Source organism: the organism of the source record quoted next, unplaced genomic scaffold (assembly GCF_019419815.1).
Source record: "Pyrus x bretschneideri cultivar Hongxiangsu unplaced genomic scaffold, Pyrus_bretschneideri_v1 Contig37, whole genome shotgun sequence".
Lineage (NCBI taxonomy): Eukaryota > Viridiplantae > Streptophyta > Magnoliopsida > Rosales > Rosaceae > Pyrus > Pyrus x bretschneideri.
The window spans coordinates 352,335-377,229 of NW_025999690.1; the positions used below are offsets into that span (position 1 = coordinate 352,335).

Below are 24,895 nucleotides of genomic sequence, written 5' to 3' on the forward strand. Positions count from 1 at the left end.
TAGCTAAGTCGGATGCACTCATTTGTAGAAAGAGAACGATTTTTTCGATGAGAAAATTTACAGTCAATTATTCACGTGATGAGAGCGAAGGTATACCCCAGTTACACAGTAGAACCTCTCCAGCTACACCCAGGAGCTTCTCCCATTCCTCTTTGAGTCATCATCTTTTTCATTCTGTCAGCATCATCCCATTTGTTTGCTTCTGCATAAGTATTTGCCAAAAGCTCGTAATTTTCTGTGTCGCACGGTTCTATTTCGAAGAGATGCCTGGCTGCAATTTCACTCAATTCGGCATTGCCATGAACCTTGCAAGCTCCTAACAACGGGCCCCAAATCTTTGCATCTGCGACGCCAACGTAGTCTATTACAAGATTGGATGCCTTTTCAAGCAGCCCAGCCCTTCCAAGAAGATCAACCATGCAAGCGTAGTGCTCCTTCAGTGGCTCAATGCCGAAAACCTGAGTCATCAGCTCAAAATACCGGCACCCTTCCTCAACCAGTCCTGCATAGCTACATGCGTTGAGGAGACTGACGAATGTTACCTGGTTTGGTCTTACTCTGTCCCTTGCATTTCTGAGAAAAGATCCACAACATCGTTGGCCGTTCCGTGCCTTGTTCGGTGTATAGGCTGAATTGGATAACTCACTAGATTCAATGTACGTTGAATGAAGACTTCCGAATTTTGTCTAAGTTGGAGGTAGAACATGTCTCTTAGCTATGCAGGAAACTCATTGCTTCCCCATCCTACCATTTTTGGGAGATTAAAACGAATAAGTTTCCTTCATGACTAACCCATCCTCTATCATCATCCTAGATAAAATATGAAAGTTTGACACCCATTTCTTCATCCAACATACGTTGAATCTAGTGAGTTAGTCAATCCAATCGAATCCTTGACTTCAAGATTTAACTTACCACAAAACCCTTTCCTCCACATGCTTCGCCAATGTGGCTGCAATTTCAACACCCCCAAGTTGTGTACAAGCTGAAATAGCTCCCACCATAGCCACCTCATTGACTCTCACTTTTGCTTCCCTCATCTTCTTATACATCCAATGGCTTCTTCTGCATGGCCGTTCTGATCTGAGCATAACAAGCCACCATTGCTGCCCAACATGACACATCCGGCATCTGTATCTCGTCAAAAACCATCTCGGCCTCCACTACATTACCACGCTTCCTGTATCCAGCTATCATAGCCACCCAAGCCACTGAATTTTTCTCCACCATTCTTTCGTGCAATCCATTTGCCCTTTCCATATCACCATTGTTCGTGTACCCAGCAACCATGGTAGTCCAAGAAACAGCATTGCGCTGCCCCACGATATCAAACAACCTCCGCGCTTTCCTTATGAATCCCTTCTTCGAACACCTACAAATCATGGCCGTCCAAGCAACAAATCTTTTTCTTCCATCCAGTCAAAAACATCCCTCGCGTCCCTTACTAGCCCACATTTTGCATATATGAAGGAGCGCAGTTTGCACTATCTTGTTTCCCAAGAAACCACACTGCACAACCATCGCGTCGACTTGTTTCCCTTAAAACACAGCCGGGACACGAGCACAGGCATTGAGAACGGAAGAGAAGGTGAACACAGATGGCAATACGAATACCCGGTGCATTCGAGCATATAAAGTGATGGATTGACTAAAACGGTCGTGAAGGAGATGGGAACGTACGAGGGAGGTCCAGAGGAAGGGATTTCTGCAGTTGGGTATTTCGTCGAACAGGTTGTGGGCAGAACGGAGGTTGTTGCCCCAGGGAGTTGTAGGAGCCGCTGGAGCAACTGAACCAAGAGATGGTAATGGCGGTTGGGTCTCGTTGGGGTTTTGAGTAAGAGAGTGGGTTTGTTTCAATTGGTTTAAGGTATTGCTAACACAAAGATAGTGGGAGAGAATTTGGATTTCCAAGTCATGTCTATGCTAATAATTTGAACATTGTGAGTGGCATTCGATTATCATGTGCCCAAATTTTTATTTATTTATTTATTTATTATTTTATTATTTTTCTTTTTTCAAAAGAAAGGGGACAACCGGTGGAAAACTAAAGTTATCCCCTCTTTCGGGCCCGAAGAAGCTATGGGAATTTCAGTTTATCTGTGGTCACAGTTAAGCAGAGTCAATTTTTTTTTTTCAAAAGAAAGGGGACAACCAGTGGAAAGCCAAAGTTATCCCCTCTTGCGGGCCCAAAGAAGCTATGGGAATTTTAGTTTATCTGTGGTCACAGTTAAGCAGAGTCATTTTTTTTTTTTTTCAAAAGAAAGGGGACAACCGGTGGAAAGCCAAAGTTATCCCCTCTTGCGGGCCCGAAGAAGCTATGGGAATTTTAGTTTATCTATGGTCACAGTTAAGCAGAGTCATTTTTTTTTTCTTTTTCAAAAGAAAGGGGACAACCGGTGGAAAGCCAAAGTTATCCCCTCTTTCGGGCCCGAAGAAGCTATGGGAATTTCAGTTTATCTGTGGTCACAGTTAAGCAGAGTCATCAGCTCGGAGCATCAGACTCGGGACCTCTCACATTTTTTTATTTATTGAAGCGCTGCAATCCGCGCCCTTACCACTGGGTCACTTAATGTGGTTCCCAAACTCCAACACCTTCATTTGTGTCCTTTTTTGTTATAAAAAAATATGACACTTACCATATATTTGTATTAGGGTAATGATAGGAGACCAAATCTTTAAAACCAAATTTGAAAACCAAATGATGTGGTTGTCGTTGATTGAATTATTAACTAAGTGTCGAGTAACGTGTTTGTTTTTTATTGGTAACACATCATTTGACTTAAATTTTTTGTCTTTCTAGCATTACCCTTTGTACCATCTCTCTAATAAGAATGAGATCACATGTGTTGACGGAACCTACCTCTATTAGAGATATCGTACAAATGATGGTATAAAAATGTGAAACGAGTTAAATTGTAGGTGAACTACTTATAAAAAAGTTGGGTGCCAACAGAGCCACGCAAACCATCTCTACAATACGATCCTTCGGTAATGCTAGAGTTAACCGTATCAAACACACTATCAAAGAAAATTAAATTATGACATCACACTTCCAAATGTTAGTGACAGCATCTTACCGTTTTGCCACCGTACATTGTCGTCCATAATTTTCTCTCTTTCTTCAAGAGGGAAAAATGGAGGTTTGAAGATTCTCAATTTAAATATTTATTCACCAAAAATAATAATTGTTTTTCTTAAAAGAAATAAATTTATTCACCAAAAATTATTTTTGTCAACCCTGTCACATTCACACCCTTAATTCTAAGCTTGCATCAATGATATATAAACCAATTAAAAGATGGCTTAGAAGTTCTTTTAAAATGATAAAAAACGATTTTGGTGGTTGCTTTCTGAACTAATTCTTAGTAAAAATGCAAGTGAATCCTGAAAAAACACTTGAAGTGTTTTTGGAAGCTATAAACATTTCCTCTAAAAGCGGTTTTAGCCATTTTAAAAATACTTCCAAACAAACCCTAAGTTCTTCGTATCATTGTTCTTATTGAATCATATTATTTAATAGTTCTTTTATTTTTTATAAAACAGGTTGTTTGAAAAAAAAAAAAATATGGCTTATTTTCAGTTATGCTGAAACAATGGAGTACGAGAGGATGCGAATCATCCAAATTTGTGTAAGTGCTGGGAAATATTGGGGCACTATTGCAAAAAGAGGATGCCAGCCTTATGACCAAAATGAAGATGATGATGAATCTTTATATTGTAACATTAGTACTACCATTGAATGTGTCGTGTGTTTGAGAGGCTTGGAAGATGAAGAAATTGTGAGGTAGCTACCAAAATGCGAGCACATTTTCCACTCACCTTGTATGACAAGTGGCTTGACTACTCTCATTCCGGCTGCCCCATCCGCCGTACTCTCATTGACCGATTGCCTTCCGGCGACAACTCAAATTTACACCTCGCAAGGATCAAGAGAATTCCATGGAGGCCACACTTACAGCAGTAGATAATATCAGAACCTCAATGCTATATCCCAATCATGTAAAATCATTTTTTTTCTTTGGCTAATTTCTCTCTTATATGAATCTCTTGTTGGTGGAAACACAAAAGCCCGTGCGAGAGTTGTTCTCTTGAATGTTTCCTAAGTGCCACTGGAGGCCGCAGAGAGGCCTAAGGCTCCTCAGATGAGTTGTATGTGTGATAGGCATGTCACTGTTACCAGTTGATTATTAATGTTAGAAACTTGCACCACAAGTAAAAGGACTTCTAATTAAGGGATTGTGCCATGATCGGTGGGGTACCGGCTCATTCTTGATCATTTTATTTGCCTTGCTTGTTTAGGACTCCAACATTTTCTTCCTGTACCAAATAACCACCTCTTTTTAGATTAATAGTTGATCTTTATCTAGTAATTACAATTCTTATACAAGCTTTGGTTTTTTGAAATTAACGTTGAAAAGAGAATGACGTGCATACTTAAAAAGGCACAGTATATAAAAGATCGGGCAAGTTACAGGCATTGTGATAACGCAAGTACTCCGACAATGACTTCCTAGTTAGCAAAAACGCAAAAGTGAGGGATTGCTCTAGTAGATAGATCATTTCTCCTTCATTTTGGATTCAAATTCTTTCCTCCTCCCCTTAAATAGTTTAGAATATTAATATCGTTGCAATCGAAAATAGTAAAATATTGACCCAAGTTATTGAAATTAATAAGTCATAAACTATAGAGACTAATTCATGCACTAGACAAATGGTAGATTGCCCTAATGGTTAAAGAGTGGTTAAAGAGTCTTCTTTTCCAACCCATTGCATTCAAGTTCAAACTCTTCCTCTTCCTAAAGTAAATTACAAGTAGTAGTATTGATGGTATTTCAAAAAAAAAAAAAAAAAAAAAATTATACATGCACCAGCGTTACCAAGTACCAACATTCATATCCTTGCAGTTACCTTGGAGATTCTTAATCTAAATATGTTTGGCTGAGAAGCTACAATAAAAATATGAAAATAGTGAGTTGACAGTTCCCTTCTATATGTAGGTCGGCATCGACAAGAAATCAATAATCGGATATCAACGGTCCATAATTTAATCTCCTCGAAAACTTTTGGGTTACTTAGACACTACATCAAATCCTAAAAATGCTACTCTCATCACATTTTTTATACTATCTTTGTACAACTTCTCTAATAGAGATGTGATTCACATGCATTGGTGGGCTTACCTTTATTGGAGAGGTGATACTTTTGTATGAAAAATATGATAAGTGTAACATTACTTTATAAACCCTTAAAAAAGCATGGGGGAGAGAGAGAGAGAGAGAGAGAGAGAGAGAGAGAGAGAGAGAGAGAGAGAGAGAGAGAGAGAAGATATGTGTTGTAGTGAGGGTGTTAAGGGTGTGTTATTTCCCCCGCGCAGTGCTTTTATTTATAGTAATAAGAGAGAAGAAGAATCCTTATCCTCCAAGGAAAATACAGTCCTAATAGGGAGAGAATGACCAATAATCAAATCTAATCTAGGATTTAGACAATCACACTTTAATATGTTATCTATAACAGTCCCTTTTGAGCGTGTAAATACTCAAGTAGGTTCGTCATCATGTAGAGTTGAGGAAGGCGGCTCGTCGACACTAATTCTGGGAACATGCTAATCTCAGACAAAGGAATTTTCATATGGAACTAAGTCTCACAAAAAACACAACAATTATGGTAAAACTCGAGGCAGGACATAAATCGATGTAAAAGGAAAAGTGCGTGAGAAAATACAAGGTCAAATGAAAAGTCCACATGACGTACATTAGGGATATGACTAACCCAGGATGGGTGTCTCGTTAAAACCTCGTTAGGTAGCAAAAACCCAAAGGGAAAAATGCTCCTAATCGTAGGGAAAAAGAGTACTTTACGATCAAGTGAGTATACTTCGGGATACTCCTCCTAAGTTTGACATATTTCCAAAGAGAACTAACAATGTTACAACTCAGGAAGTTTTCGCATACCTTTTCCTTCAACAAGCTTATGAAACGTCATCTTTAGCAGTGATTTAGTGAAGTGTTCCGCCAGGTTATCTTATGAAAAGATTTACTTGACTTCAGTATTCTGATTCTCTTGTTGTTAATGTGAGAAGAAAAACTTCAGCGCAATGTCCTTGGTGTTGTCTTTTTTGATTTAACCCTTCTTGAGTTGTTTGATACATGCTACATTATCTTCATAGATCGTCGTAGGGATGTCAACGACAGGAAGAAGATCGCAAATGCTTCTAATATAGCCCACAACTGCTCTCAGCCAGAAGCATTCTAGAGTAACGTTATGTAAGGCGATTATTTCGGCATGGTTAAAAAAAGTGGCAACTAAGGTCTATTTGGTTGACCTCCAAGGTATTACAGTGCATCCAATGGTAAAGATGGAACCCGTTTGAGAGTGCGCCTTGTGTGGGTCAGATTAGTACCCAGTATCGGCATAACCAAGGCGGAAATTGACTCAAGAACCGAGGGGGTTGCGGCACCTCTCGAGGATTCGTAGGGATAAAAACCACCCAAATCCATCGCACCATTAAGGTAATGGAAGATGTATTTAACACTAGTCCAGTGTTTGCACGTTGGTGCATTATTGTATCTTGCCAAAAGATTAACAGTGAAGGAGATGTCAGGTTTAGTGCATTAAGCTAAGTACAATAAAGCACTTATCGCACTTAGATAGGGAACTTCGGGTTCCAAAATCTCTTCTTCATCCTCTTTCGGATGGAAGGGATCTCGTTTTACATCTAGCAATCGAACGACCATAAGAGTACTCAAAGGCTTTGCTTTATCCTCATTACAACGGCGCAACACCTTCTGGCTGTAGTTCGATTCATGTACTAATATTCCATTCGAACAATGCTCTATCTAAAGACCGAGATCGTATCGAGTTTTCTCAAGATCTTTCATCTCAAATTCAGACTTCAGGTGCACGACAGTTTTCTCAAGCTCTTCAAGAGTTCCAATGAGATTTATGTCGTCGATATGAACTACAACAATCGCAAAACCAAAATACGACTTCTTAATGAACATGCATGGGCATAGTTTGTTGTTCACATATCCCTGACTTAGCAAATACTTCCTTAAACAGTTATACCACATTCGCCCGGATTGCTTCAATTTGTAGAGGTAACACTTCAACCGAATGGAGAATGTGTTCTGTGGTTTAGAACTATTTGAACTTGTCAATGTAAATCCTTCAGAAACTTTCATATAGATTTTCATATCAAGATCTCCATAGAAATACGTAGTTACCACATCCATAAGCTACGCATCTTGTTTTTTGGAAACTACCAAATTGATAAGGTAACGAACGTAATCGCATCTATAACGGGTAAATAAGTTTCATCATAGTTTATCCCAGGGCATTGAGAGAAGCCTTGCACAACAAGACGAGCTTTGCAATGCTTAATTTTGTTATTTTCATTACGCTTCCGAATGAAAACCCACTTGTAGCCAACAGACTTCACATGTGGAGGAGTAGGAGCTACAGGTCCAAACACCTTACGTTTCACAAGTTACCGCCCCCGCTTTTGGCAGCCATGTTTTGGGACAGGGACCTCGGTGTCAGTTCGTGGTTCGATTTTGAACCTCGAAAATGTGGCGGAGAAGAAGTATTCTTGACGTTTACACCCAAAAAACCCTAGATTCGAAATTGGGGTTTCGAAATCTAGCCGTGTTTAACGATGACTGCAAGTCATCGTGACAGTGGCCAGGTGGTGGGGCATGGCTGCAGGCCAAGCCTGCGGTGGTTTGGGGATGGAGATGCCAAGATTGGCATCAAGTTTTAGTTCTTAGGCCTGGAGATCTTGGCTCCGTGGCTTGGTTCTCAAGCCTGGAGCGTCTGTTGTCGTTCGCTGGGTTCCTAACAAAACCCTAACTTAATTTTTAATTTTTTTTAATTCCAGATTATATGTCAATTTGGTTCATGCATATTCACAATATAATTCAATTCATGAATATATATTCAATGTAATTCGCAATATCAATTCATATAATTCAACAACTATGAATATAATGTATACACAATTTATATAGAATCTAAAATTCATAAAACGTAAAGTTGGTTCATACATTATGGTGAATGTTCATGCTATCAAGGCTGCAAAAATATTGAGATAAAAATCGTTGTTTGGGAAGAACCTAAATTAGATGATGAATATTGTGAACGGGTTTGTAGAAATTCTTTCTTCAGATTTCAGCTTTCCTTCTTCAAAGCTTTTATCACGTTCACTACAAGAGAAATAAATTGAATCAACAAAATTCTATGAATCAATAAAAAAAATCAAAATTTAATCAAATAATAATTGAAACGTAATACTCCCCTGATTGAAGACGAATAATTTCCACGTTAGATTCCTTAGCGCATCGGAGGAGCGTGGTGATAACGTGTTGTAGTTTATTTAATTTGACAAGAGAGAGAGAGAGAGAGAGAGAGAGAGGGTACGGGTGCGGTAAAGAGAGAGTGGAGAGATGTATTGTAGTGAGGGTGTTAAGAATGTGTTTTTCCCCTTACGTAGTGCCTTTATTTATAGTAATAAGGGAAGAGAAGAATCCTTGTCCTCCAAGGAAATACAGTCCTATTAAAATAACTAGTAATCAATCTAATCTAAGATCTACACACTCGCGTTTTAATATAATCCCTTAATTCTAGCATTACTTCTAATATGTTTGGTAGATTGGTTTTAATCGGAAATTAAACCTAAGCCTGTTACCCATGGCAATATTGTATCAGGCATAATGATATTTGTCATACTGCTCATTTCATTTTTCATATACTCTCTTTGTATTGGATGGTATGTACGTACCATAACCGGTTACTATTCTCTCCTCTAACAAGCAATAAACATGTTAAGAAGATCGAATGCTCTGTGGATAGGAGTGTGAAGTTCAGGACTTAGTTGATTTGGCTTTCCTTGAGAAAAAATGTATTAATTATGATTTATTAATCACACCAAGCTCAATCTAGGATTAGAACAATGATAAGATGTTTTTGAAGATTAGAAGAAGAGGAACACTCAAGTTATATCATTGAAAAACGTTCATGCATTTGCATTTCAAATCTACATTTCTCGCTTCCTGACTAGTGTTGTTGGCTTAGTTAAGTTTGGGCTTGGCCATCAGTTAACTAATCATGGGAGCATGAGTCAGCATCTATCCAAAGTTTGAGTGATCATCATTGCACCATGGGTTAGGGTGCTCGAGTATAAAAAGAGAACTAAACTCTCAACTCATTTTGCCTCTTATCCCCACAACTTTTGAGAAACCCCAATTGCAGAAAACTTTTTTTCTTTGGGAAGTTGTTTATGCATCTGTCATCTAGATGGCTAGAGATCTATCTAGGCAAAGATTAATTTTAAATCTTCTCAATTTGTTGATGTTCGATTGGGGAGATTTCGCCACAAAACTGAGAACAAGTAGAGGCCAAAACATTTGCACATATTAGTTTAAAATAGGGGAAAATAATGAGGATTTCTGTACCTGATAGTTAGGAATGGCGGATATTAGATTTGTACCTAAAAGTAGTGTTGCTATTAGTAAATAGGGGCAAATAGATATTTATTTTCGCCCTTAACACATTTTCTGCCACGTAAGCTAATCTGGCGTGGAAAACATATTATGAGCGGATTATTATAGAATTATGGGTGATTCCTAATTCCCCTCCTTTATTATATTTAATTTTTTACAACCTGGTGTTGATTTATTTGCCCAAAGAAAATTTAAATTCATAAAACGTTAATACTATTTATAATTGATTTTAATAACCAGATTTAGATTCTTAATTTTAATAACCAAATTTTGATTCATATTTTTAAAGGTAAATGCATTATTATTGAAGTTTAATATTATACGTAAAACAAATGTATCAAACATGTCTCATGGAACAAAACAAAGAAGTTTCAACAAAGAGTACATATACAATATAAAAGTATCAAACTTGTCCCAAGTTAATAAAAACTTATTCAAGTACCACAAATAGTACAAAACCAAAAACACTAACACTAACACTAATTTATAGGAACCCTCTCATGTGTAGACATGACATGCTGCAAAAAAAATCTGTTTCAATGAGCATTTTATAAACTCTTCAAGATGGTGAGGCATGGGGTGGAACAACAATAGTCGGTATTGCTTGGGACGATTAAGTTGCATGACAACTAAAAACAAAATGGGCAATTATAGCTTTTCTTCATTAGTTTTGTTTTGTTTTGTTTTGTTTTGTTTTGTTTTTTTTTTTTTTTTTTTTTTTTTTTTTTGTGAGGAAGTTTGGAGGCACAAACTGTCACATCCCGGCCCGGGTGGGACGACTTCCCGGGCCCGCTCCACCACCGTAGCACGATATTGTCCGCTTTGGGCCCCGACTATGCCCTCACGGTTTTGTTTTTGGGAACTCACACGAGAACTTCCCGATAGGTCACCCATCCTGGGAATGCTCTCGCGCGCTACTCGCTTAACTTCGAAGTTCCAAAGGAACCCGAAGCCAGTGAGCTCCCAAAAGGCCTCGTGCTAGGTAAGGATGAGAATATACATTTAAGGATCACCCCTGAGCGATGTGGGATGTCACAATCCACCCCCCTTAGGGGCCCGACGTCCTCGTCGGCACACACGCAACCAGGGTTAGGCTCTGATACCAAATTGTCACATCCCGGCCCGGGTGGGACGACTTCCCGGGCCCGCTCCACCACCGTAGCACGATATTGTCCGCTTTGGGCCCCGACCATGCCCTCACGGTTTTGTTTTGGGAACTCACACGAGAACTTCCCGATAGGTCACCTATCCTGGGAATGCTCTCGCGCGCTACTCGCTTAACTTCGGAGTTCCAAAGGAACCCGAAGCCAGTGAGCTCCCAAAAGGCCTCGTGCTAGGTAAGGATGGGAATATACATTTAAGGATCACCCCTGGGCGATGTGGGATGTCACACAAACTCTCCCATTCTCTCTCTATAGCCCACCATCTAGAGGAAAACAATTAGTAATCTCTTTTTTATTTATTTATTTATTTATTTTATTTGTTTTTTCCTAAATCATCCATCCTTAGTATGGAGACTTAGTTTGCAACCTTACGAGCTTTGGAGATCCTGGAGATCCTTTCCTCAAATCTTCAAGGAGCAAAGGAAAAGCAAACAAGCAAACATACAAGGAGAGAAGATCATAAACACAAGGAAGCACCCAAGGAGTTTGAGATGAACTTGAAGGCCCTCCACTTGGGTGATAACCTTGTAAACACAAGGATGAGCTTCAAGAGTATGAAAGCTCAATCTCTCCTCTCTTTAATTTGTAAATAGTCTTGGTTCACCAACACTAGGCTTCAATTTCATGGAATAAGATAACTCTGCCTCCGGGTCACTTTGACTCGAACTGGAGGCAGAGAGGCAACAACTGGTGATCAACCGCGATGACATCTATGAAAAAACACAATAATTTATACAATTTTCACATATTTCCTAAGAATTTCACAAGTTTCCTACAATTTTCACATATGTCTACAATTTTACAAATTTTTGTATTTTCCTACAAATTTCTAAAGTTTCTTACAAATTCAAAATTTTCACGTATTTCTACAATTTTTACGAATTTTCCTATTTTCCTACAAATTTCACATATTTCTACAATTTTTACAAATTTCCGTATTTTCCTTCAAATTTCACATATTTCTATAATTTTTACATATTTCTGCAACTTTTACAAATTTTCTTATTTTGCTACAAATTTTCACAAATTTCTACAATTTTTACAAATTTTCCTATTTTCCTACAAATTTCACAGATTTTTACAATTTTCGCATATTTCCTACAATTTAAACATATTTCTAATTTTTTTTACGAATTTCCCTATTATCCTACAAATAAAAAAAAAATCCTACAGATTCACATATTTCTACACATTTTCACAAACTTCCTACAAATTTCACATATTTCTACAATTTTTCAAATTTTCCTACAAATTTCACAAATCCTAAAATTTCACAAATTCTAAAGTTTCACAAATCAAAAAAATTTCCAATCCTAAAATTTAACTTTGGTTTTGGTGGTGGTGGCTCATGGGAAGATAGAGAGAGATGGGCGATAAAGAGAGCACAGAGAGAGAGAGAGAGACAGAGCAAGGAGTTTAGGTTCAGCGCTATGAGGAGGAAGAAGAAGAAGGCTCCCAGTATTATAACATATCAGAGCATTGCCTGATGAAATGGTCTGTCATGCAAAGGTTTAAAAATTATGACACGTGTAGCCAAACTCTAAAATTTCGTCGGATAAACTAATACACTTCGTCCAGCAAAGGTCAACTAAACATGTCAACTAGTTTAACTTTTCACAAAAAAATTGGAGGGAAATTACATTTCCCTATGAAATTGGGGAATATTTTAGTAGGCAAATCCTTTAATTTGGGGAGAAATTTGATTTTTTGGGAAAAGAAGCGAGAGAAATTTTTAGGTTTGCCTGACGAATTGTACCTATTTAATCAGCCAAACATCAAAAATTTATTTATTTTTCCTTACTTTTTTATTTAATTTTAAATGGTGAAAGATCATCGAAGTTAATGATCAAGTCCCTTTAATTTATGTTTTACTCTCTATTAGCCTCCTTAAAAAAATCATCAAAATTGAAGCTAAAATAATCGTTAAATCGTGAGTTTCTTTGTTTCTAATCTTTGAAGGATTTTGTCTGGTTATCAAATCCCCGAAAGTTTGTTTATGGTGATTTTGGTATATGCGATCTCGAAGTATATACAAATAAGTTTGACGATTGGATCATTCAAATTAGTGTCGCAAACTGCGTATCCCAACAAAACAATAAATTCAACAAACAAATAGAGTTTATTATGTACTTCCATTAAGTATAACGCAAGATTTTGTAGTAACCACTAGTGTAAATATTTTTGAATTGATGATCAGGTTCTTTCATTGTATACTTTTAGGGTTGACGAGTATAGTTGTAAAACTTATCAAAGTCGGAGTTAAAGTAACTGTTATATCATGTTTTTTCGTTTCTAACTGTCAAAGGATTATTTGTCCCATTACTTAATCCCAAAAGTTTCTTTTAAGTATTTTTAGCGTATCCGATCTCGGAGTATATAAAAAAAGGGGTTGGATCATTCGAATTAGTTTTGTAGATTGTGTATCTCGCCAAAACAATAGATTTAACAAACACTTAGAGCGTATTCTATACTTCCATTAAGTAGAACATAAGATTTTGTGATAACCACTAATGTAAATACTTTGAATTCATAATCGGTCTCATTCATTGCATTCTTTTAGGGTTGAGGAGTGTAGTTGTAAAAAATCATCAAAATCAGAGCTAAAATAACTGTTAAATCGTGGTTTTCGTTTCTAATCATCAAAAGATTTTGTCCCTTACCTACTAGGGGTGGCCAAACGAGTATAGGAACCGCGGATTGGGACGGGTAATCAAGGTTCGGGACGGGTACGGGCCGGTTCCAATTTTTTGAGAATAGAAATAGGGCTGGGGCGGGTCCATAGTATTTAAGGGGTGGGCTGAGTCCTAGGATTTGGAATAACGGGGCCCTGGATGGCCTGTTTCTTACTATAACCCATTTACTAATTCTCTAAACCTAATCCATTATCCATTCCATCCCATCGTCCCATTCCTTCTTGGACTTAAACCAGACTCCCACTCGAGTCATCTCCTCTACCACCACCACGACTTAGCTCCCTCAACGGCACCACTTATTCCTCATTCTCTTCTCCATCCCATCCTCGAATTCATTGCACTGATTGTTTCGAGATTTATACATAACTGATCTGGATGGAGCATCAAAATTTAAAAAACATACGAGATCAATCAGATTCTGAAATACCTATTCAAAGAACACATAGGCATTGCCCCCACGTGCACATTTTTGACCAAACGTTTCATCTTAGTGGAAAATATAATTAAAAATTAGGACTTTCTGCCTTTTATCAGAAGGATACGGAATTCATCTTCGATTTGGTAGGCAATGGCTTCGCTGTTGTGCAAAGCATACAGAATTATGGTGCTTAACATCCAAAAGCCCATTGCAGCTAGCGGCGTGACCGTTAACAGGGTTTAGTTCACGAAGTACATACAGAAGACTGCCATCGTCGATCTGAGTCAGATTGGAGCCTCGCGCCATCGTCGTCGATCGGAGTCGAGAGATAGATAGCTTTATTTGGGATTGGGAGAGATGAGCAAGAGAGACGGGGATCACCACCTTCACCGATTCACTATCGGTGGTTCAGTTGCTGGTGTGGTTAGCTTCCAACCTGTCGATTTCGTTGGTAGTGGGAGCAATCTGGAACTATGGAACGTTTTGGAGCTCTGTATCAAAACTGAAAAAGAAAAAAAAAATTAATTGGACCCGTGAAAGGCCTCGAACTAGCCCGTTTCAAACGGGCTGGGTTAGGGCCGGTTCCCAAACTTAAAAACCCTCTACTCGGTCCGACTCGCCTCGTTACTATTTAAAGCAGGTAAGGTCTGATTCCTTCAAAATTGGGCCCTACCCGGCCCGTGCCCAGCCTTATTACCTACTTCCCAAAAGTTTATTTTTGTGATTTGTGGCCTATGCGATCTCAGAATATATACAAATAAGTTTGACGGTTTCATCATTCAAATTAGTTTCATAGACTATGTATTCCGTCAGAACAATAGATTTAACAAACACTTGTAATTTATTCCATACTTCCATTAAGTAGAACGTAAGATTTTGTGGTAACCACTAGTATAAATATTTTGAATTGAAAAAATCATCAAAATCAGAGCTAAAATAACCATTAAATCATGATGTTTTCACCATTGAAGGATTTTCCGTTACCTAAACCCCAAAAGTTTTTTTTTGGGGGTGATTGGCACAATCCTTCTCGGAATATATACAAACAAGTTTCACGGTTGACTCATCCAAATTAGTTTCATCGTCGCCCATGACTACCTTCATGACCACCCATTTCAAGAGCATCTACACCAACACAAATGAGGGTTCAATTATTAACAAGAGGAAAGGGTCCACCATCAATGGCAACGGGTCATTCATCAACAAGGGGAAGGGGCCGAAGGGGTGAAAGGGAATGAACTTACTTAAACTTCATTCTGGTTGCATGCACTTTTTTGCTTATAAACTATGTTTTTCTTTTGGTTTGTAACTTAAGCTAAATTCATTCGGAAGTTTGGTTTGTAAAATTTAACTTATTTCATTTTGGTTGCATGCACTTTTAATTAACTAGTTTGGTAGACAATTGTGAACTTAAGCTTAACTTGTTAGTTGTTGCTTGCATGGTATGAAAATTGAAATTATGAGATGAAATTGTGGTGAACTTTGATTGAATTGAATTTATTTATGTGATTGTGAAACTGAAATAGGTGGGATGTACAAGTAGTGGGCTGCAAGCCTGCAATTGTTAACTTTTTGTTTTTTGTTTTTTTTTCCTGAAAAATGGGTGGGCTTACTTGTTAAATAGCTTAAAATTGTAAAAAGTTTAAAAAGCCCAACAATTTGGGCTTCAAGGCCCAATCCCGAAGTTTTCCGAAAATCCCGAAACACTTTCGGGAATCCCGAATTTCGGGAAATGAATAGTTTCAGTTTGGTTTTAGGATATAAAATCCCATCCTGAAATGTTTTGGTTTGGGATTTGGGTTAGGGGTTTCAGTTCGGGACCCCAACCCTAACCAGCCCTAATCAGTGTTTGTTCTATACTTCTATTAAGTAGGACATAAGATTTTGTGGTAACCACTAGTGTAAATATTTTGAAGTGATGATCCAGTTTGTTCCTTGTATGCTTCTAGGGTCAAGGAGTGTAATTACAAAAGATCATCAAAATCAGACCTAAAGTAATCGTTAAATTGTGACTTTTCGTTTCTAACCATTGAAGGATTTCGTCCCATTACCTAATCCAGGAAAGTTTGTTTTTGGTGATTTTTGGCTTAGGCCATTTTGGAGTATATATAAACAAGTTTGACGGTGGATTGTTGACATTAATTTTATAGACCGTGAAAATCACTGAAAGAATTGAATATGCCAAAATGTCCCTCACCTTTGCCCGACAAACGATAATAAATCATAAAAATATACCTTTGTGCGACGAAATCATCGCACAAAGGTTGCCATATCATGTGTGAAGTTTTTCTCTGAAAACTTCTTGATGAATGGATCTTTGTCCGATGAAAATTGTTTGTTGGGCAAAAGCCTCTGAAGAAACTAAAACATTGACCCTTTTTGTCCGACGAACGTTTGAGTTCCGTCGGTTAAAGTTTAGTGATCCAACGAAATTGCTTCCGTCGGACAAATAATAATTTCTAGTAATGATCCATAATAGCATTTGGAAATTGAGGGTGGTCAGTGCAACTATATGAATAAATAATAATTTCCACTTGCACAACAATCTGGACACAAATAACACAATCCAAGCAACAAAAACTAAGGTTCTAAAAAACGCTAGGCGCTAGTTGGGTGGGGGGCTGGCGCCTAGCACCTAGGCGCTAGGCAGGGTCTAGGTGGGCACCTAGGCAGCCTAGGCGGATTTAGGTAAATTTCGTGTAAATAAATATATACTGACACTTACAAAAAATTGTACTTGTATGAAATCCCAGAATAAGATAGTAAAAGAATAATAAAATGCATATCTAACAAGTCCAAAAAATCAATAACACTTGATGCTATAAATTGACAACCTGACAATCTATGTTTCTTTAATGAGAAAAAAAATTAATAGCACTTGATGCTATGGATGGACTGACAACCTTTTTTCTTTTAGAAAAGTCAAGATGCTAGCTGTCCAAAAAAAAAAAAATAGTTTGAAAGTGATCACATGGGTGTCGAAGAAAGAGAGAGAAAATAATTTTCTCTCATCTTCTTCCTCTTCACAAGAACATAGACCAAAAGCTCATGAAGTCTAGAAAAACCAGAACACAACTAATCTGCATTCATCCTCTCTCAAGGTCAAACACAGAAAAAATTGAAATTCCCAAACCGCCTAGGCCGCCCAAGGGCCACTCAGGCTGCCTCAGCACCCGCCTAATCCTTGTCTTGATTTTGTATTAATCCCGGCGGTTGACCAATGCCCATTGCTTAGGCCGATTTTTAGAACACTGACAAAGATTGATGCCTAAATCCCACACATGCATGTAACGGGGACTTGGATGTTTGAATCAAAATTAGTACTTCTGAGTTGATGTCTGAACACTACATCAATTGCTTTCATTTTGCAAAACGAAACAAAATGAAGTTTATGATACATATCATTTCAATTTTTGGTGCAGTCAACACCATATTTAGTTATTTGGAGGTTGCTACTATTTGAATGGCTTTTCAAAACACTGTTTGTGATTTGGCTTAGCTAGATTGCAACTACTATGGCGGCCGGCGCGCTTGGTAATCTCGCTGTATTAATCTAATGTCATTTTTCTGCAGATGATATTGATAGTGTTGCTTGAAGCGAGAGTCCAAGAAAACTTTCACTATGAATTTCAGTTTTTCATATACACGCGTGTTTCTTTATTTTTACAAATTCTTAATAATACGATTAAGAATTCAATTAACAGTGAAAGTAGGTTCAAGGGTTTAGGGTGGGCACAGCTCTACACATGCATGTAGGAGGGACTTGTGAATTGACAATGACACATTCCAAATTAAGTAGAAATGAATTTTGCAGGCACACAAAGGACTGGTGGAGTCAACTGTATTTTAGACTGGAACTATTTGTGTACCATTATAATTTTCAGAGCGGTAGATAATAGTGAGGGTTGAGAGTACATGTGTGGAAGGAGTCATTGCTCTTTACAATATCTGTATCCACAAAGCTGCATTTTTTTGTTTTTATATTGAGTATAGTTTATGTATGTGTCATTACAAGTAAGAAGTCAAACAATATTCTTCAAATTAACCAGTATGCGTCGAAGTTATTCTGCATAGAATACTGCGATTAAGAACTCAATTAAATAACAGTAAGAAAAAGGTTAATGGGAAGGAAATCGATTTTTTTTTTTTTTTTTTTTTTGGCTTAGAAAATTCAAAGTGCCTATACTCCTTTTTAGAGTAACGTGTGATTGATCATGACATTTCCATGTGTGCAACTCATGACATTTACACTCAGACTGTAAGGGCAAATTTAGCAAAATATGTGTATAGTGGGAATGGCATTGCTGTCGTTTATGCTTCACCAGCCACCGCACATGATATATTTACACTTTGGAGGAAATCCTAATAAACTTCATTCCCCACTAGCACTAGGGTTAGGGTTTCTCATCTCTCTCATGTCAACGTTCCTCTATTTTTCGATTCTAAGAAAGAATCTTGGAGCTGCTGGCCTTGGTTTTTCTTGGTGGCTTTTTCTCACTATCCAACCAGACCTTCTCTCTCTCTCTCTCTCTCTCTCGGCTAGTTGCTTTCACCATTATATATGAGCTCACCATCTTTTCTTTATGAAGTTCAATTCCACACCACCACCATCCTTCGCTGAAAATTATAGCACAAGTTAGAAGTAGTACTTGTCCTTGGCAATTAATCACCTTCAATTTAATTGTTTGCCGTACGTGGTTAGTAATTCAGCAATGCCACACTGTTTAACTACATTTTTTGTCATCGTTACTTGATTGTATAGGACTATCATCACCACTACTGCAGTTAGTGCATGCTTCTTTGCATGAAAATATGTGGATAGAAGGAAGAGAGGGGTTGAGAGAGTTCTTTACTGCAGAATTTGGTCGTTTACTTTTCTTCAAAGCGCTAGTCAAGACTTCACACTACAAAAAATATAGGCACTGTGCACAAAAAGTTATTTGTGCCCTATGAGGTCAAATGACACCAACATATGTGCCCATAGATCAATAGTAACAATGCTGCAACTAAACTATTATATGTGCCCTTTATGTGCGTGCCCCTTGATTAGAGGGCACGACATGGCTATTGGTGCTCAAAGAGTTGAGCACAGAACACCGTAACACCTTACAACTTGAAACAAACATTTGAAAACATCAGATCGGAATAGGAAAATATTGCTCATAGTTTCTCTTCTTGATAGATCAGACTCAATCAAAGTAATCAACATTATAAACTAATTAAAAAAAAAAAAAAAAAAAAAGCAAGGCAATGATTTCAAACGTATATTCTTCCTTTTAGCCATTCATCTTTCGGTGGAGGTGTCTGTGCTCCACGCGCCATCCCCAGCAATACCACACATAGCTCCACACGCGCGATTACGACTGTGGCCTGCAGCTACACTAGGGGTTTTAGAATCCGTTTTGGGTCCAAAACAAAATCATTTTCAGCAATTCAAAAGCCCACAAAAAGCTACGAAGGTAAGGATTCAAAATATACCTTCCTCAGGGCCATTGGGCGGCCGGTGATAGCCTAAAATTAGCCTGAAACTCGCAGGCCTCATCGGAAATCTGGGGAATTTCTCCCAAGTTGAAACTGCATCCAACCTTAAACAAATCAGGCATGTAGTGCACGAAAACGTCTCTAAACAACTTAAAGAACCTAACTAAAGTGTTTTCGAGACTCACCTATACTAGATTCGACGAAAAATCTCGCTAGAAAGTCAGGCCGCGACGGAGCTCGTTACTTCACCGCGTCGGTTTTGGTTTCCAAAAAGCAAAGAGTAATGGGAGTCCATGGTGATGAGAGGAAGAAAGTTAGTGGTTGCCTTGCCGGAGAACGACAGTTCCCTTACCGTCATTCCTTATGTGCTTCTCTTTGTGTTAAGGAAGAAGCCGAGAGAGAGAGAGAGAGAGAGAGGCAGTGTGATGTTTGGGTGGTGGCAAGGTTCACCGGAGTGGCGAAGGAGGTGGAGATGGTGCTGCTGTTTTCTATGCAGTGAGCATAGAGATGGTGAGGAAGATGACAGAGAATGAAAAAACAAAAAAGTGAAGAAGTAGAGAGAGTTAGTGAAAGATGGGTTGCGTGAAGGAGAATGGAAGAGTGATGTAGTGAAGAAAAGAGTGAATGCACAGGGAAGAGTGGAGACCCACGGGACACCAAAAACCCATCAAAAAATTAGTAAAATCATGGGAGCATTTTTGCTACCCACATAAAACTTCGGTGTATGCCACACCATGCCTATCGGAATGCCAAGCCAAGTATCTCATCTTTTTACTCATCTTTTAACTATAGTTAGTTTTTCGTTAAATATTCCTTCTTCAGTTAAAAAAAAAAAAAAACAATTTAAAACTCTAAAAATAAACAAAAATAAAAAAGAATAAAAATTCCAACAGCGAAAAGCCTTATCTTCTTGCCGACACCTACTTTCCAATCTCTACCGTCAGCACCATCTCTTTTTCTTGACACCGTTCAAAACTTATGTTTTCTTTGCGCCCTCTCTTCTTCCCTCCTCCTACCTCTCTGGTCTCTCTTTCTTTCTTGTTTTCTCCCCTTGTTATTTGGTATCTGTCTATTTTTCTGGAGCACTACAAAAAAAGGGCCTTTTGCGACGGTCAAAACTTGTCGCAAAAGCAGCAAAAAGCGTCGCAATAGCCCTTTTATGACGAGCTTGCGACGGAAAATAATGCGTCGCAAGAACTAGGTGTCGTAAATGTCGATCGATTATATGCAACGTTTTGTGCACGTCGCAAATATTATTTACTACGGACTTGCGACAGCAAACTAAACATCGCAAATAATTGGCAATAGGTTAAAAAATATATATTTGGCGCCAAAGAGACCCCACAATGACATTATTTTTAATAGCCTCACAAAAATTGTTCCATGTGAAATTTACTACAGGTTCCAAACTAAAATAAAATCCAACATCATTGATACAATTCATAATTCACAAAATGAAACACACTTATTTGGAATTTTGATATCAAATAACGTATTAAACTTACAGTAATTAAACATATATACATGATCCAAACATTTATATGGTCTAAAATCCTATGTTAGACCTGTGCTTCTCTATCGAACCTAGCAAGAGATCCCCTTGAGTGTTTTTCCTTCTAAACTTTATGTCTCTCCCCTTCATATTACAATACAAACCTCATCAACATTATACATAGAAAGGGCCACACCAGGCCTCAACAACATTTAGTTCGGATTGAAATCAAAGCTTGGGTCGTGAATGAAGTAGAAGGCGCCAAAGGCGAGGTACGAGTGCGAGACGCCGTTTATTTAGTTAGCGAAATGGAAGAATCTAATGGATTTGTTTCTTCACTTTGTTCCTCCTGTTGATCAAACTAGGCAAGATGTACCAACCGGGCGACACTAGGCCCTTTGAATTGTAAACATCAAGTTCAACAGGGGAATCTCCTGCTGGGACTGAGCATCACAAACAGATAAATGTCAAGCAGAAAACAGCCATTGTTTCCGGATTTCATCTCACGCATGTAAACCACTAATGACAAACACAAGACCCTGGTCATGAAATACATTTCGACTTACTTGGCTCTTGTTGTACTCAAACTCAATATGCAGACAATCTTCAATTCTGACTTCCATCTGCAAAGGCAATAAAATTATAGGAAGATCCATTGAAGGAGGACTAACAATGGGGTGGCTGTTGCATCACACTAGATAGATAATAAAAAGTGTGCATGATGCTCAAAAGATCCTGGTATTCCAAGAGAGAGAGATTACCACAAAATCCTGGTATTCCACTATGCTACTACCATAACCACAACTACACTAGTGTAGCAAAATCTAAAAGCTGCCAATAGATATTTACTTCAAGTCTTCGATAAACAATTAAGAATGAAAATATAAGTAACTATCAATGTCTTAAGAGTTACCTAAGTCTCACATTCACCCCGTTCTAAGTCTCATATGACATCTCAACAGTAGAAAACTCAAAAGGATATATTTTCCTTTCATATATCTCTCCAGGAACATCAAGTTTCCTTTCATATATCTATCTTTCTTTATTTCTAATTTAAAGGGTTGGTAATTATAAACAAAGTACCAAAATCAATAGTTAAAACAAATCTTATGCTATTATTTTCACACTAAACAAAAAGCAAATACTTAAGAGTGGCTTCAACACTCTCTACTGTAACTCTGTCATCATAATACTTTATATCCAAGTCCAGATAGGGAAAACTAAGCTACAACAACATACGAACGAAAAACTCAGATTAAATTAAATCAAATTCTACAACAGAAGTATCAATAAACTTAAAATCACTCTGAATGAATCTTCACACATCGTTAACTGTTTCCATATGATCCTCGTCATTTCATCACCTAATTGACAAAATAATACCATAATTAATAGAGTACAGAATCACAACATCAACAATTACAAAAACTGGCTCCAATTACAAAAAATCCTCCAACAATATTAACAATTAGTGATGAAGTAAAACGCAGCAAAAATCTGAAAAACCCTAAACAACCAGAGAACTTATGGAGAATAGATAGGAAAAACAAATTGGACGATAATTCCTCGAATAATCTTACCTGAATGAGAACATATGACGTTGAATTCGACTTTCCAGTAGCAAAAAGAAAGAACGGATAGATGAGAAAAAAATTAGGGATAGTAAAGGGGTATTTGAGAGAGGGAACAAGAACCATGAATTATTACCTGGTTCAATTGTGTCTCAGCATTAGGGATTATGGCGAGAGTGGGAGAGAAGGATTTAAGCTTTGAAGAGAGGCAGAGAGGCAGAGAGGCAAAGAGCGAGAAGGAGAGAGGCGGAGAGCGAGAGGGATACTCGAACGTACTGAGTCTCATTTTTAACTTTTTTCCTTTTCTCTTTTGCTTATTCATGCATGCGACGGAACTCAATGGGATCGTAAATAACAAAGCGCCAAAGTTAACCGTGCAGAAAATTAGTGAAATTCGTATTTATTACCACCACCGCATCATGCGTCGCAAAACAAGTGTCGCAAATACCGTGTTTTCTTGTCGTGGAGAAAATTTTTGGGCAAATTTCTTGGTGGTCAGAGGTATATTTGAGGTTGTTTACTGGATTTTGGTAATTGAAGGCATTGGATCTGAAAATTTTAGGTCTTGTAAAGAAGAGATACGGAGAGGGATGAGATTATGCGGGAAGGGCCTTGTAGTTTTTCAGAGAGAGAGAGGGAACTTGCAAATGGGTATCTGCGGCGGAGAGGGAAGGTGATAACCGCCAACATGGTTGGGTGAAAAACTTGGGAAACTGGAGGGGCCTCGCAAGTTTTCTGTTCTTCCTCTGCTTGATCGTCAATTTTTGACAACTCTGGGCAGACCCTTCACAATTTGCGATGATGACTGTTGATTTATTTATTTATTTATTTTTATTTTCTTGGCTTAGTTTTAAATAATTAAGAGTGTAAAGCAGTTGGGAATAGAGAAAAAGTAACTGTAAGAGCAATTCCAGCGTTGGAGCCCTCCCCCAGGTAATATACTATTCAATCTACCTCATGAACAGTAACTGCCTTTAATGAACAGCCCTGGCAATAGCATTTGCATCTCTACCGTTACACTTCAATAGCCCTGACAATAGACAATAAAATATTAGTATTTTTTTATTTATAAAATAATACAAAATAATTTTAATTGTAATATCGGATAAGATTTTTAATCGTTCTTGTTACGCCACGTGTCATTATCCGAAGTATTATTAAATAATACAAAATAATTTTATTTGTAATTTCAGATATGATTTTTAATCGTTGTCGTTACCCCACTTGTCATAAAATCAGAAAAGACAATTATTGGGGATGGATTTCCGATAAAATTTTTAATCGTACTCGTTATATCACGTGTCATTATTCGAAAATACAATTATTGGTGATGGATTTCTGATAAGATTATTAACCAATTACGTTGCGCCACGTGTCATAATCTGTTCACAATCTTTGAGGATAGATTTCCATCAGATTTTTAAAGAATGACGGCATGCCACGTGTCATAATCTGTTCACAATCTTTGAGGATAGATTTCCATCAGATTTTTAACGAATGACAGCATGCCACGTGGCATTATGTACAACCTAATCCTTTCTGAATCTTTTTATAATCCACCATCCATCCTCACAAATCTCACACCAATTTTCTCAAGATCTCTATCATTATTCATAGTTTATGCTTCATTCTTCACAAAAATCTGTATCATTATTTATAGTTTCTGCTTCTTTCTTACAATGTCTTCTTCTTCCTCAAGGATGATGTGGGAACTCGATCAGGAAAAGGAAGAATTGTTTAACCAATCAGAAGCAATGTTCAATCACCAGGGGGCAAAAAATGAGAGGGAAGAGGATGAGGAGCGTAGAAGGAGAGATGACAAAGTAAGAATGGGTAGAACCTTACATTCCTGTCGAGTCATCCAAGCTACGGCTCAGATCTACAGGTCCAACCGTTCCGGAAACCTTGATAGAAGCAAGCAACGACGAGGTATGGAACTCTTGGATGATTATTTTGTTCCTAATAGTGCATTCTCTGATACGTACTTTAGACGTCGTTTTAGAATGGAACGACATTTGTTCAACAAAATCATGATTGTTGTTTGCAACCATGATTCTTACTTTGTGCAAAAGAAAGATGCTTTTGGTGCTATGGGTCTACTGCCTGAGCAAAAAATTACTACTACCTTGCGGATGCTTGCATATGGAGCATCTGCAGACCAAGTGGATGAGATAACGAGGATGGGGAAATCAACCATTCTTAAGTCCCTGATGAGGTTTTGTGGAGCAATCAAATCTATCTAGACCGCTGAGTATCTCCGCAAACCTACAAACATGGACTTGGAACGGCTGTTGAAGAAGGCGGAGATGCGTGGCTTTCCTGGGATGATTGGAAGCATTGATTGTATGCACTTGACGTGGAAAAATTGTCCAAGTGCATGGCAAGGCGCTTACGGGGACAGAAAAGGAGCAAAAAGTATCATTCTGGAGGCGGTGGCATCTTTTGATACATGGATTTGGCACGCCTTTTTCAGGGTCCCGGGAGCTCAAAATGACATCAACGTCCTTACCAAATCCCGTGTTCAACGATGTCCTGCAAGGAAAGGCACTAAAAGTTACGTATGAGGTCAACGGACGTATG

The 24,895-nt window shown here is 38.0% G+C and overlaps 1 protein-coding gene, 1 long non-coding RNA gene and 2 pseudogenes across 14 annotated transcripts; all 4 read right to left on the reverse strand.

The window, feature by feature from the left end:
- Window positions 1-90: 90 nt before the first annotated feature.
- LOC125468048 lies at window positions 91-929 on the reverse strand (annotated as a pseudogene).
- Window positions 845-14,077, reverse strand: LOC103933181 (annotated as a pseudogene).
- Window positions 14,078-18,871: 4,794 nt separating this feature from the next.
- LOC125468341 lies at window positions 18,872-20,285 on the reverse strand. 2 transcript variants are annotated; one of them, XR_007250734.1, is made up of 3 exons: window positions 19,438-20,285; window positions 19,250-19,345; window positions 18,872-19,147 (listed from the first exon to the last, which is right to left on the reverse strand). It is a non-coding gene; the product is annotated as an uncharacterized LOC125468341 (long non-coding RNA). The 2 variants fall into 2 exon arrangements; XR_007250735.1 differs by having other exon boundaries at window positions 18,872-19,141; window positions 19,438-20,284.
- Window positions 20,286-20,698: 413 nt separating this feature from the next.
- Window positions 20,699-23,199, reverse strand: LOC125480865 (vacuolar protein sorting-associated protein 26B-like). Of its 12 annotated transcripts, none has more exons than XR_007261149.1 (4): window positions 22,452-23,156; window positions 22,069-22,108; window positions 21,311-21,367; window positions 20,699-21,187 (listed from the first exon to the last, which is right to left on the reverse strand). XR_007261149.1 is itself a non-coding variant. In XM_048592089.1 (4 exons), exons 1-4 carry the CDS (start codon window positions 22,635-22,637, stop codon window positions 21,134-21,136), a joined length of 327 nt encoding a protein of 108 aa, XP_048448046.1. In that variant the 5' UTR covers window positions 22,638-23,156; the 3' UTR covers window positions 20,699-21,133. The 12 variants fall into 12 exon arrangements, 3 of the variants coding, with proteins under 3 accessions (XP_048448046.1, XP_048448045.1, XP_048448047.1); XR_007261146.1 differs by adding an exon at window positions 22,325-22,354 and having other exon boundaries at window positions 20,699-21,367; XR_007261145.1 differs by having other exon boundaries at window positions 22,325-23,156.
- Between the last annotated feature and the right edge of the window lie 1,696 nt (window positions 23,200-24,895).